The following is a 13,532-nucleotide window of genomic DNA, read 5'->3' on the forward strand; positions in this document are numbered from 1 at the left end:
CCACTGTAAATCGAGTATATAATAATAAAAAAACAGTATGTCCACTGAAGTACTATTGAGCAGCCAGATGATCTGCAAAAATAAAAAAAAAAACATAAACATACCTGATTTTCCTTGTATTTCTACCCTGTTGGTTATAAATATCCTGTCTGTTGAAACATAAAAAAAAGACTGAGATTGTGCTGTGCAAACATAGGAACACAAGTTCCGTAAGCATGCGCAGTACATCAGTGCACAGAAGACAAACCAGAAAAAGACTCGAGCATCATTATACAAATACATTATTTAAGGAAGACAAGTAATGTTTTTCTTAAATAATGCATTTTGTAAAAGCAATAATCTACTCCTGTTTATGGGTATATCAGGATTTACCCATGACTGGCTTTGTTTAATCACACAGCCCCCCCCCCCCCCCACCCATGTTCAGACCACACCTACCATGAGTAAATCATTATATGTCCAAGCACAGTCATGGGTTATTGCTTAACTTCTTCAGTCAGACTTAGCTGCACAGGCAAACACATGTTTTGGTGCCATAGTTATCTAACTCTTAAAAGGTTAATCTTTCACGACCTACCCTTGACAAAACTATACTGTTGTTTCACAGAGAAGGAGTTTGCTCAATGTCAGTCTGAATAAGCGCCATGATGATTCTCTCCATCAGCTTGCACAATGCCCATGTGGGATTGATTGGTCTATAAGTACTGAACTGGGTTGAGACCACAGAAGTTGTTTCCATATATTGGGGATACAGACATTTTCCAATGTAGTATTAAGAAATTGAGTAAGAATTATATGAAGATATTTCTGATTGCACTAACTAGGTTTCCTGGTATATCAGCTGGGCCCATGTTTATAACCTTACTGTTGGCTGAGATGAGAATTTTGGATGTAATTTTAGGTGAGATTATGCAGCAAGGACAAAGAAAAGACACCCTCCTTTTTATCCTCAGATTTATTCCATATCTGAATGCTTCTGCCTTAATTATATCTGTTGCTTCTGCCGTGGTGATACCAATTTCTTCTGACAAGCTATGTTCTTATTTCTTGCTGTAGAAGGCCTTTGTAATGTTACCTATCTTGATGCCAAGTTTTACACGAACTGCTGCTATGCTTCTCTTTTTGTATGAGTTTTTATTGTACTGGATTGAATAAAGCTTTTTTTTTTATTTCATAACCACCATTTTGTTACATAATTGTCCACTATATTAATGCCACATAAGCATAGATTTTTTAATGTAGTTCTTTAAAATATTGTAGAAGACTTTGGGCATTTCTTCATTAATTTGTATGGAGACAAATACTTAATTTTTAGGCTTGATTTGGTATTTATGAGACATTTCATGGCATTGTGATAAAAAGATGGGGCATTTGTTAACTTGGAATGGATGGGTATCTTATTTCCGAAGTTGATTTTAAAAATCAGACTGGCTGTTGAAGCTCAAACAGCAGGATGCCTGGATGTTGTGTGCAATTTGAATATGTTGTTTAATTAATGCAGCCAATAAATATTTTGAAATATGGAATTGTAATACTTTGTTTACATTTTTGTATAAAGTGTTTCAGTAGCCAGATTCACCCTCTGCAGTGCAGAGGGTGAAGCCTTGACTATGACTCAAATTCATTTTCCACTAGTTATATGGGTGTTGGAAAGGTCCGACAGAGAGGATTGATGTGAGTGGGGGAGGGGTAGTTAGTTCATCTCCCCACATCAGCGCTACCTAGTCGATGGTAGGAGATTGCTCAAAGAAGCAGGCAAGCTGGTTTATATTTCATGAATTGTGTGCTACTGAACTAGGAGGCACATCACTGGTAGAACATGTCTTGCCCTGACTAGCATCCATTACACACCTGCAGACCAGGTAAGAGAAGGAATAGGTGGTTTGAGAGATGATGTCAATGGAAGTGACAGATTGGAATGCTTCCTATACCTCCAAGCAGAGTAGATGGGTTGATAAACTCTACAGAGGAACACAGGGATTCAGGACTGTTGTCTATTTTTGGTGATGTCTAATCTTTGCCCTTAGGGAAGAATAAATATACTGATGGATCCCAGGAAGAAGAGCTGTTGAGTACCTCCCATAAGATAATGAAAACAAGTGATCCACAAGCCAACATGCTTGAGTCACTTTTCTGCCTGATGATTTGGCATTGTATTCTCAAAAGTAACTGGTGCCTGTTAAAAAGGTTAGCTTTTACTGCCTTAGCATTCTCTGGTTTTCCAGTAGTAGAAAATGTTTTACCAAGACATGATATAGGTTCATAGGTTCATACTAGGCTATCTGCCCTAGGGCATTTATAAGCCTAGCCAGAGTATGTTTGACTTTCGCCACCCATTTTAAATTAATTTTGCTATGCCCTTTTTCGAGGTTAGTATACTGTGCCTCTGTCTAACAGTGACACAGAAGTGATACCCGGGGTAAACCTACGATCTCCCATCCACTCATCAAGATTCCTCTTGAAGAGAGTCAATGAGGGACTCTGCCTAACCCGGACTGGGATTTTATTCCAGAGTGAAGGGAGCCTCTGGGTTATGAATCTGTCCCTCCAGCATGTCCTATTTATTTCAGTGCTGAGGTTCAAGTCTCTCGAGCGTGTAGCTCGATGGGATTTGGATTTTTGAGGTGCAGCATGTCCCTTAATTCGGTTTGGACATGGCCTTATCGTCAGGCACAGGTCACCTCTGAGCAGGCGTATGCCACTGAGTAGAGCTGGAGTTTCTTTAACCGGGCAGCATGTGGCATCTGTTTAAGCCCTTTGATCCTCTTGGTGAGGTACTTTTGGGGTCTTTCCAGTTGCTGCAGGTGTTTGGTAAGGTACATCCCAAAGGGCATTGTACTCGATTATGGGCCTGATGAGGGATGAGTAAAGAGGCACGATGACCTCCCCTGATCTAGATGTGAATCCCTTCATGATTAGGTGGGCTATATAAAATGTTTTTCTAACCACTTTGGCCACGTGGTTGTCAAATGAGAGATTGCTATCAACCTGGGTCCCCAGGTCCCTAATTACTTCTTCTGTACTTAATGGATTACCACCTATGTGGTAATTTGTGGGCACTTTGTTTTTGTCAAAGGGGATGACTATACACTTTTGGCTAGCTTGAGGCCATGGCTCTGGCACCAGTTGTCTGTTTCTATGAGGCCCTTTTGGAGGATGCTTGTGTCGGCTGGAGAGTCAATTATGGCGCCCAGTTTGCAGTCATCTGCGAACTTGTTCAGCCACAGTCCTTCCGTGTTGGCCTGTACCTCCGAGAAATATATACCAAACAAGAGAGGTCCCAGGACTGAGCCTTGTGGGACGCCACTTGTAACTGGTTTGGAGTCTGACATGGCTCCAGCAATTCTAACCATGTGGGTTCTGTCCTTGAGCCAGTTTGCAACCCATCTAGTGACATAGGGGTTTATATTTAAGCTGGTGAGCTTATCTATAATGCCCGATTGGGGTATTGTATCAAATATATGATATTTATATCACATATATATAATATATATATGACTGCATTTGTGGATGTGGAACATGTTCTTTTGATGAATGGATATTTTCAACACTGTTCATTAATGGCCCTAAGGACTTTCTTGGTATACAGTGACACATCAAATTCATGAAGTAAATCAATCCATGGTTTGCTCTTCTGACATGAATATATGAAAAGACTTAAGTTGGTTAAAATTAGCACGATATGACTCTCTGTATGTTTCATATTCACTCGCAATCTGTATAACGTTTGCCTTGCGTGCCTGTTATTTTCACACTTTCTTTTGAAATTTCATTGTTTGCTTTGCATTTTCTTTTTTGTCTAAGTGTTACACAGCAAACATTCTTTACCAGTACAAGTGTCTTAATAAGGTCAAAACTGAAGGTGTAAGATACTTGATTATTTTCAACCCAGCATATGACCTTTTGTGCTTACCGATGTAAAATGCTGGACATGAATCCCTTCTCTCTATGTACACTAATCCACTAGTATTACAATTCCCATACGATAAAATAACATGGTGTCTGTGCAAGTCATTTAAAAATATTTTGTGTTCCTGAGTAATAAACTCATTGCCGACATCTATCACAATGTTGGGTACCTTTGCTGTCGATTCATTCCGCTCGTCTACTATTGGTCTCAAATAATTTCTTAAAGTTCAGGGATTCCCCTAACATCATGAATAATTCTTCATTACTTCTGAACACACCATATAGACACTGACATTCAGACTCTGACTTATACAGGGACAAAATAAATAACTGTACAAGTTTAAGTTCACCATCATTTGTGTAAAACGAAACTTACAGTGATAGTCGACTTTCCAGCATTCTTTCCATTCTTCAGTAATAGAGGTTTTGTAACTTTGGTCTGTGAAACAATCTGAAAAACAAAAAAATACTTCCTTTGAATTGCTGTTGCTGTAATGACAAAGCTATTAATTAGATGGCTTATATATCAGTCTTATTAAAAGACGTTTTTTCCTACAATTTGTGCTATGTTACCTCAAGGCTACTGCCATTCAGGCCTCACTCACAGCCAGTGGAAGAGATTTATTTTCATTTTGTTTTAAAATTTAGGAGTCACAGTTTTAGAACAATATTGGTTTCTGTTCTCAATATAACATTAAAATTCTGATTGCAGCGCCATAGTTTTCTGTAATTTGTGGAAGGTACATATATATATATATATATCTATATATATATATATCTATATATATATATATATATATATATATATATATATCTATATATATATATATATATATATATATATATATATATACATATAAATATTCATACATACAGTGGATATAAAAAGTGTACACACCCCTGTCAAAATGCCAGTTTTTTGTGATTTAAAAAAATTAGACCACGATAAATAATTTCAAAACTTTTCCCACCTTTAATGTGACCTATAACCTGTACAATTCAATTGAAAAACAAACAAATCTGTTACGGGAAAAAATATTAAAAAACATACAATAAGCTGGTTGCATAAGTGTGCACACCCTTAAACTAATACTTTGTTGAAGCACCTTTTGCTTTAATTACAGCAGTCAGTCATCTTGGGTACACACCTGCCATCAACTAAAGAGACTCTGATGAACCCCAAATAAAGTTCAGTTGTCTGAGTAGGATTTTCCTGACATTTACTCAGTTGCCTGCTACAGCAAAAGCTATGGTTGGCAGAGAGCTTACAAAGCATCAAAGGTATCTCATTGTTGAAAGGTATCAAGTCAGGAGAAGGGTACAAAAACATTAACACAGCATTGTATACACCATGAAACTCAGTGAAAACAGTCATCATAAAGTGTAGAAAATATGGGACAACAGTGACGTTGCAAAGTACTGGCCATCCCACCAAAACTGATGAAAAGACAAGACAAAAACTGGTCAGGGAAGCTGCCAAGATAATTTCAGCAACAATGAAGGAGCTGCAGGAATTTCTGGCAAGTACTGGTTGTGTACTACATGTGACAAACAATGTTCCATATTCTCCATATGTCTGGCCTATGGGGTAGGGTTGCAAGAAGGAAGCCTTTTGTTACCCATAAAAAACATCCAGGCCCAGATAAAATTAGCAAAACAAGATATCAAGTCTCCTAAAAGCATGTGAGAAAATGTGTTATGGTCTAATGAGACCAAGGTTGAACTTTTAGGCCACAATTCCAGAAAGTATGTTTGGCGCAAAAACAACACTTTGCACCACCAAAAGAACACCACCCCTATGGTGAAGCATAGTGGTGGCAGTATCATGCTTTGGGGTTGCTTTTCTTCAGCTGGAACTGGGTTTTAGTCAAGCTGGAGGGAATTATGAACAGTTCCAAATACCATCACATTTTGCCCAAAACCTTCAGGCATCTGCTAGAAAACTGAGATGAAGAGGAATTTCACCTTTCAGCATGACAATGACCCCAAGCATACATCCAAATCAACAAAAGAATGGCTTCACCAGAAGAAAATTAAAGTTTTGGAATGTCCCAACCAGAGCCCAGACCAAAATCCAATAGAAAATCTGTGGGGTGACCTGAAGGCTGTGCACAAGAGATGCCCCCGCAATCTTGCAGATTTGGAGCACTTTTGCCAGGAAGAGTGGGCAAATATTGTCAAGTTCAAGATGTGTCTTGTTGAAAGACTCCTACCCAAGAAGACAATGTTGTAATTAAATCAAAAGGTGGTTCAACAAGGTATTAGTTTAAGGGTGTGCACACTTATACAACCAGCTTATTGTACTTTTTTTATTGTTTATATTTTTCCCTAACAGATATTTTTGTTTTTCTATTGAATTGTACAGGTTATAGGTCACATTAAAGGTGGCAAAATTTTTGAAATTATTTATTGTGGTCTCATTTTTTTATATCTCAAAAATTTGGCATTTTAAAAGGGGTATGTACATCACTGTGTGTGTATGTAGATATATATATATATATATATATATATATATATATATATATATATATATATATATATATATATATATATATGTGTGTGTGTGTGGGTCTTCTTCATGTGTAAGAAGTTTCAGTACTTCGAAACCCACTTGGTCGAACCCATTTGTTTGAGGTACCAAAACTTCGAAAACGGAGTATGGAGATCACAGTTCAGATCGGAATGGGAATATTCCCTCTTCCTCGCTGTAGTGCGATCTCAGAGTTGGTATACAGGGCACAGCCGCCCCACATGGGGGGTGCAGGGGGGCTTGCCCTGCGCAAAACATGTTTTCTGTGTGTTTTTCTTTTTAGTCAGCTGATCCGGTGACTAGGCTTCAGCGAAAGTGCACTTTTGTTGAAGTGGGCATCTACTCTGTTCGATGTAATGTATCTTCGAACAAAGTAGAGCCATATATATATATCTATACATATATATATATTTAGGTCTACTACAGTAAACCCACAGCTCACAAGACCGACAATGGGATCACTGAAACCAGAAGACCGACAAAGCAAATACCCAAGTTGAAATCCCGTCACTGAAAACACCGACATGCGAAACATATGTGCTGGCATTTGAGCATGACTTTGTAAGTATGCGATAGTGACGGACTTTAGCATTAGGGCTTGGGTAAGGTACATGTGCGATAGTGAAGGCTTTAGGTTTAAAGTGCAGGTAAGCTAAGTGTGAGATAGTGACTGACTTTAGGGTTAGGGTGTGGGTAAGGTAAGTGTGTGATAGTGACGGACCTTAGGGTTAGGGTTTGGGTTAAGGTTAGTGCATAGATAGTTGTGTATGTAAGGTTTAGTGTAGGTTTATAAGGTTTTTGGTGTGCTTGTGTTGTATGTGTGTTTTTTGGAACACAGTATTTGTTTTGTTAACTGTCAGGATTGTGCTTTGTCGGGCATGTCAACTTTCTTGTTTTAGTACTTTCGTTCTTGTGTCTGTGATCTTGTTGTCGGTCTTGGGAGCTGTCTGTTTACTATAGTAGATATATATATATATATATATATATATATATATATATATATATATATATGTATATACATACATACAGAGAGAGAGAGAGAAAAGGTTGTCAGAACCCTCCCAATTTTTGTCAAAGAACTCAACTGTCTAAATCAGGATTATCCTTCAAAAATAGGGAATGGAAGTAACACCTCTGAATAGTTTTACAGTAGAGTTTTTAAGAACTCATCTTAATATGAAAACTTAAGTTACATGCATGAATGCAAATATTTCAAGCATGGCTATTAATGCCCTTCTACACTGCCAATATACCAAAACAGCTGATCCCATAATAAGTGTCCAGGCTGTTTCTAAAACGGTCTAAAATACTGCTTGCTTTAATGTAATTTGGTAGTGCGTTCCATGTATCAGTTTCTCTGTCGGATAACCAAGTAGTGCATGTCCTGTTCCTATCGAATCTTATACACATGCTGTCTGATGATTCTTTACTCCTACCAGTCCTAGGGGTAGTTGTCTCTAAATTACCTATATACCTGAATAAGGTCACCTTTTAAATATTTGTATGAGATACTGTACAAGTTCACATATTTTATTCTTTCATAATAACAGAGATTTTTCATATCCATGGATGCCCTTGTTATATTTCTGCTGCACTCTTTATAATTTACTCAAACTTGTTTTCATATTGTTATTCCATACTCAAGTTTGTGTTTAATGTAACTAACAAACAGTGACTTAATTTTTGATTTCCAAGACTTTATGTATATTTTTAAACAATCTATAGTTCTATAACTATCATTAAGCAATTGCTTGATATAGTTAGAAAAACTCAAGTGGATCAACCCATATACTCAGCTCCATAAATGAATCTACAGTTTTAATCACCGTGTGCTGTATTAAATATTCACTGTTCAGTTTATGTCTCTCAAATAGCATATGCTTAGTTTTTTTATATATATTTCTAGTCACTGTAACAGTAAATCATAGTTTTTTATATATTTTTTGCATATTATTCTCCTATACCCAAATTATCAGTTTAGTCAAGTTTCTTTGCAGGCAGGCCTTATCTGTAACGCATGTAATCAGTTTACCCAATTTCAAGTCATCTGCATACAGACTGTATAACACCTCAGATGTAGAAAATCAGTCGGAAATATGCAATCTAAACAAGTATGAGCCCAGGGCAGAGCCCTTTGGGACATCCTGGCTGTAACTTAACATTTCACATGCCCAATTGCAGTAAGAATCTTGCCATGTCATATTTGTAAACCATGCAGCTATCCATCTCATCTATAGTACATCAGTGCTTTGAGTATGACCCTGTCAAATGCTGAAGTTAAATCAATATAAATTACATCACAATGCAATTTTTCATTCATAGATGTTATATTCTTATAGAACATGATGTTACAGGTGGTAATAAATCTGTTTTCAACATATGCATGCTTATATATGGTTTCAAGTCTGAATCTTGCAAATTCTGACATTAATCCAGTATTATATTCTTCATTATTTTTCCTTATCATGAAATAAAATTTATGGGTCTGTATGACTCGGGGTTTGTTCCACTCCTCTTTCTCTTAAAAGAGGCTTAATAGTTACATGTCCCCAATCTTAAGGAATCTCCCTGAATTTATATGACTTAATAAATAATGGCTATATTGGTATTGTTAGTTATTTCTGAAGTGCTCTCAGGTCATTATTACTAATTCCATCTCCTCCCTTTGCTTTATTTGGATCCATTTTGCAAAGATTTTTTTCAATGTATTCTAAATTGTTTTCAGCATCTTAGGTAACCTGGATGCCACTTGAACAATTTACCAGCCTCTTTGTGTAGCCAAACTGCTTTGCATAAGATTTTTAAATATATTTTTGACCTGTTGTATCTGAGAATATATTTTAAAATATATACAGTTTATCAATCTGTTTGTCTTTACTCCTTGCACATCTTCTGTATCTATAAAATGGCTTCCTGTTACACTCAATATCTTTATTTAAGTTTTCTTCAATTTTTTCTTGATCTTGTCTCACACTGTTTAATTTGTTTGTCCTGCACATTTATTTCAGGTTTCAAAATTGTAGTTCAACCTCTTTTCCATTTGTTATATTTTTTTGTCTCTCACCTTCAATTATTTTTTTTTTATGGAAATACATTGAACATTGTGTGCCTAGATCCTGCTGGTAAACATTTTTTGATTTTTTGCATTAAAACAATTTGTCTTTCAAAACTTTCTACATTCCCTCTGCAGTTTTTCCACTGGACTCATCATTTCAATTAGTTTTGCTTCTATATAATCTGTAATTAACCTACTGTACATTTGTTTAGATTTCAGTTTAGCAGGAATATCTAGCAACAAATTAATCTTTATAACCCCATGATCACTGCACATCAGCGGTGGTAAAACTTGACGTGGGGGAACAGTATTTTGTTGGAACACCAATAATGTCTAGTATGTTCCATCCCCTGGTAGGCTTTTTACAATCTGAAACAATTATTTGGAGTAAGTTTGTGACTAATGTTGTTGAATCAGTATTATTCCAGTCTGCTTCAAGTAAATTTAAGTTCTCAGCCGCTATTATTCTTCCCTCCTTGTTTCATGCAAGAAATGTATGAACTCTTCTAGGTCCTCAGCACTTGAATTTTGGGGTTTATACACTCCAATGGTTGTTATATATTCCAGGGCTTTCATTATTATCATAGGTACACAATCTGTAATATCAGTGTTATCGCTGAACATCTAGTAATCACAGGTCTCATAACTATATTTATTCCCTATCATAATACCCCACCTTGCTTTTTGTTAGAATGTCTGTTACAGTAGAAACATTTAAACCCTGACAGAACTGGTTGACAGTCATTGTTCTTTAACCATTTTTCACAACCAATGGCAACATTAATCACGTGGGAATGTAGTGAATTTTCCAATAAAAAAAAACTTTGTTATTAGTGCTTCTAGCATTAACAATCATCAGAATGCATCAAATGTTGATATCTAGGAATTCTTAAATTTTTGACCTGGCAAAAATCCTGTGTTGTGTTTGACAAGTATTGCAAAATATCTGCTGCAAAAATTATCTTCCCTGGTCTTGGCAGGTGCACACCATCTTGTCTGAACCCGTGCCCCAAATTAGGGTCAGATGTGCTGCACATTTCCATTTTTTAAAATGGGACATTTTTTCATGTAGGTGTTTACCAAAATTATGTTTTATTGACAGTGACCTGACTCTCCTTTCTATATGTGATTTCTGAAAAATATACCCTAACACCTCTACAAGCTATGCTAAGAGGGCCGTACATTCCCTACTATTAGTTAGAGAGTCCTTGTTAATGAGATAATTTGTACAGACTTGACTAGAAACAGATCAGTACTTCCTTGCATTAGGTCATTTTAAGGCCTGTGTCACATTCTCTATTTTTGCTCCTGGCAGACATAACACTATAAGACGTTTGTTATATTTTCTGCAGATATATGTATTAGTTCCTCTAAGAACTGAATCTCCAATTACAGGAATATCTTTTCAGACCAGATCTGAGCAACTCCTAATAATACAGCAGTATTCACACTATCAGTTGTAACTAAGGAAGGATCCTCATCGCCATTAGTCTTATGAATCATATTCTGCAGATAGACTAGTGGTGGACCGTAGCTGGGATAGCTACTAAAGTTCAAAAAAATAACACGGATATATGAAACTTGAATTATGTCACTGATAAAACATAACGAAAAAAAGATGAAAAAACACTTTGAAATTTACCTATGAAACAAATAACTCAGGTATTTCATATTTGGATGTGTTCATAGGTTCCAATGAGGAAGGTTTTACATCCAAGATACATAGAAAAAGCACATTCTCTAATGATTATCTATTTTTTGGTAGTGAACATCCACCACACATTTTCAAAAATATTATGAAGGGACAGTGCATTAGATGTGCCAGAATGTCATCAACTAGAGAATTCATGGAAGGAGAAATGGTTCTGTTAGCAGATTTATTTGAAAGGAGAGGATATCCCAGCAACATGATTAGTGACACCATTGAATTTGTCAAATCCCAATGGGGAATAAAATACAAACCACTGCTAGGTCTTGATAAAGATATGAACGCTAACTTGCAGAAAGCAAATATGGGTAGAGTGTGTGTTCTGACCTATACCCCTCACAGCACCAAGATTAAGGACATTATAAAGAAATATTGGGACATTATCACAGTATCAGATGTCAACAAAATATACTGGGTGAGGAACCCAAGATAGTATACAAAACTGGTCCCAACATCAAAAGATTACTGGAACATTCCAAGTTAGGGAAAGGCAGAAACAATAATAAAGACAAGGTTTTCACCAGAAAGTGCGGAAGATGCAAACAATGTACACATATAAACACCAACAGTGATATTGTTTTGAATGACATTAATCACAGTAAAATTAGGAGCATAGGTGGAAATTGCAGCACCAAGCACATAGTATATTTAGCTCTGTGCAAAATGTCCAGCCTATTATATAGGCAAAACAGAAAGAGAGTTAAAGAAACGATTTATGAGCATTATTATAAAATTAGGAAAATGGATAGTAAAATGCCCTATACAGACACATCAAGGAATATGGTGAGGGACACACATTCTCCTTTATGATAATAGATGAGGTGAAGGAAATTCCTTTGGAGGATTGGAAAACAAGACTGGCCTGTAAAGAAAGCAAGTGGCAGATTTTAACTGATTCCACTAGGAATCCAGGTATTAACGATTTTATAAGTATAAAACCATTTTAATTCTTGATACATAATATTTTTATGGCTGCAATATTTGATGAAATGTAAGTACATAGTGAATTTAATTCATGTTTTAGTATTTCAATCACAATACCATATGAATAATTATTTTAGTGACTTTTAAAATCAATATTTATAATTATATATACATTTGTATTTACTTTTGGTATGTATATACATAAATCACCAAGATTTATATGTTTTTTATATAGGTCCAATATTAGTTATGTTACAAATGGAGTACTGTTTCTTTAAATTGAGTAACAAAGTTTTGGTAAAAACTGTTTTTAAATGAGTTAATTAAATGTTTTGCACTAGTTCTGATGAAGTCTGCGATGGTGCAGATGAAAGCTCTCAACTAGTGCCTAAGGAATGCTATCGTTGTAATAAAGGATTTATTTTCAGTCTACAGCCTTTTTGCTTCCTATGAGTTTGGAACTTCTGAGTTTGTTTACACAGCAATTGTGCTAGTGCTTCATTTGCTTCCTGCAAGTCTGGAACTATTGAGTTTGCCAAGGAAGCTTCTTGTGTTTTTCTAACTACAAAGTATTGGATTGGGTTTTCTACCACAAGCTAAACGGATAGTCAGGACTTCCTGAGCAACCAGGCATTTGCTCTACAACATTTCATCAGCTTTTACAAACATTCTAAGGTACTTTTTTTATGGTTGTTGTGGTCTCCCACACAGACTGTTGTGAGTTGTGTTCAAGTTACTTTGCATCATTTGGAAGAGTTACAGGAATGTATATGCCTGGGATATAAACAGATTTAGTCCTACTTTACTTTTGAACTTCTCAACATCAGTGTATAACAGTGCATGAGTTTGGAACTTCTGAGTTTGTTTACATAGCAATTGTGCTAGTGCTTCTAGTGCTTCATTTGCTTCCTGCAAGTTTGGAACTATTGAGTTTGCAAAGGAAAGCTTCTTGTGTTTTTCTAACTACAAAGTATTGGATTGGGTTTTCTCTACCACAAGCTAAACGGATAGTCAGGACTTCCTGAGCAACCAGGCATTTGCTCTACAACATTTCATCAGCTTTACAAACATTCTAAGGTACTTTTTTATGCTTGTTATGGTGTCCCCACACAGACTGTTGTGAGTTGTGTTCAAGTTACTTTGCATCATTTGGAAGAGTTATAGGAATGTATATACCTGGGATATAAACAGATTTAGTCCTACTTAACTTTGAACTGCTAAACATCAGTGTGTAACAGTCTTTTTGTTACACTTTAGTTCAACATCTTGCCAATTCGGCGAAGCAGTGAGGTTTCTGTGGATTTAAAAGAAGTGTTTTTTCATCTTTTTTTCGTTCTGTTTTATCAGTGACATAATTCAAGTTTTACATATCCGTGTTTTTTTTGAACATCAGTAGCTATCCCAGC

General features: G+C 36.1%; 1 protein-coding gene across 2 annotated transcripts in view; it reads right to left on the reverse strand.

Annotated features, from left to right (window-relative positions):
• CPNE6 (copine 6) overlaps positions 1-13,532 on the reverse strand; it is an 886,978-nt gene that overhangs the window by 388,053 nt on the left and 485,393 nt on the right. For both annotated transcript variants that reach the window (XM_044058469.1, XM_044058468.1), the window contains exon 4: positions 4,286-4,360. In XM_044058469.1, coding sequence (XP_043914404.1) covers positions 4,286-4,360 — 75 coding nt within the window. The remainder of the gene's footprint in view (positions 1-4,285; positions 4,361-13,532) is intronic.

This window comes from Protopterus annectens, chromosome 16.part0 (genome assembly GCF_019279795.1).
Source record: "Protopterus annectens isolate FY-2018-M chromosome 16.part0, PAN1.0, whole genome shotgun sequence".
NCBI lineage: Eukaryota > Metazoa > Chordata > Ceratodontiformes > Protopteridae > Protopterus > Protopterus annectens.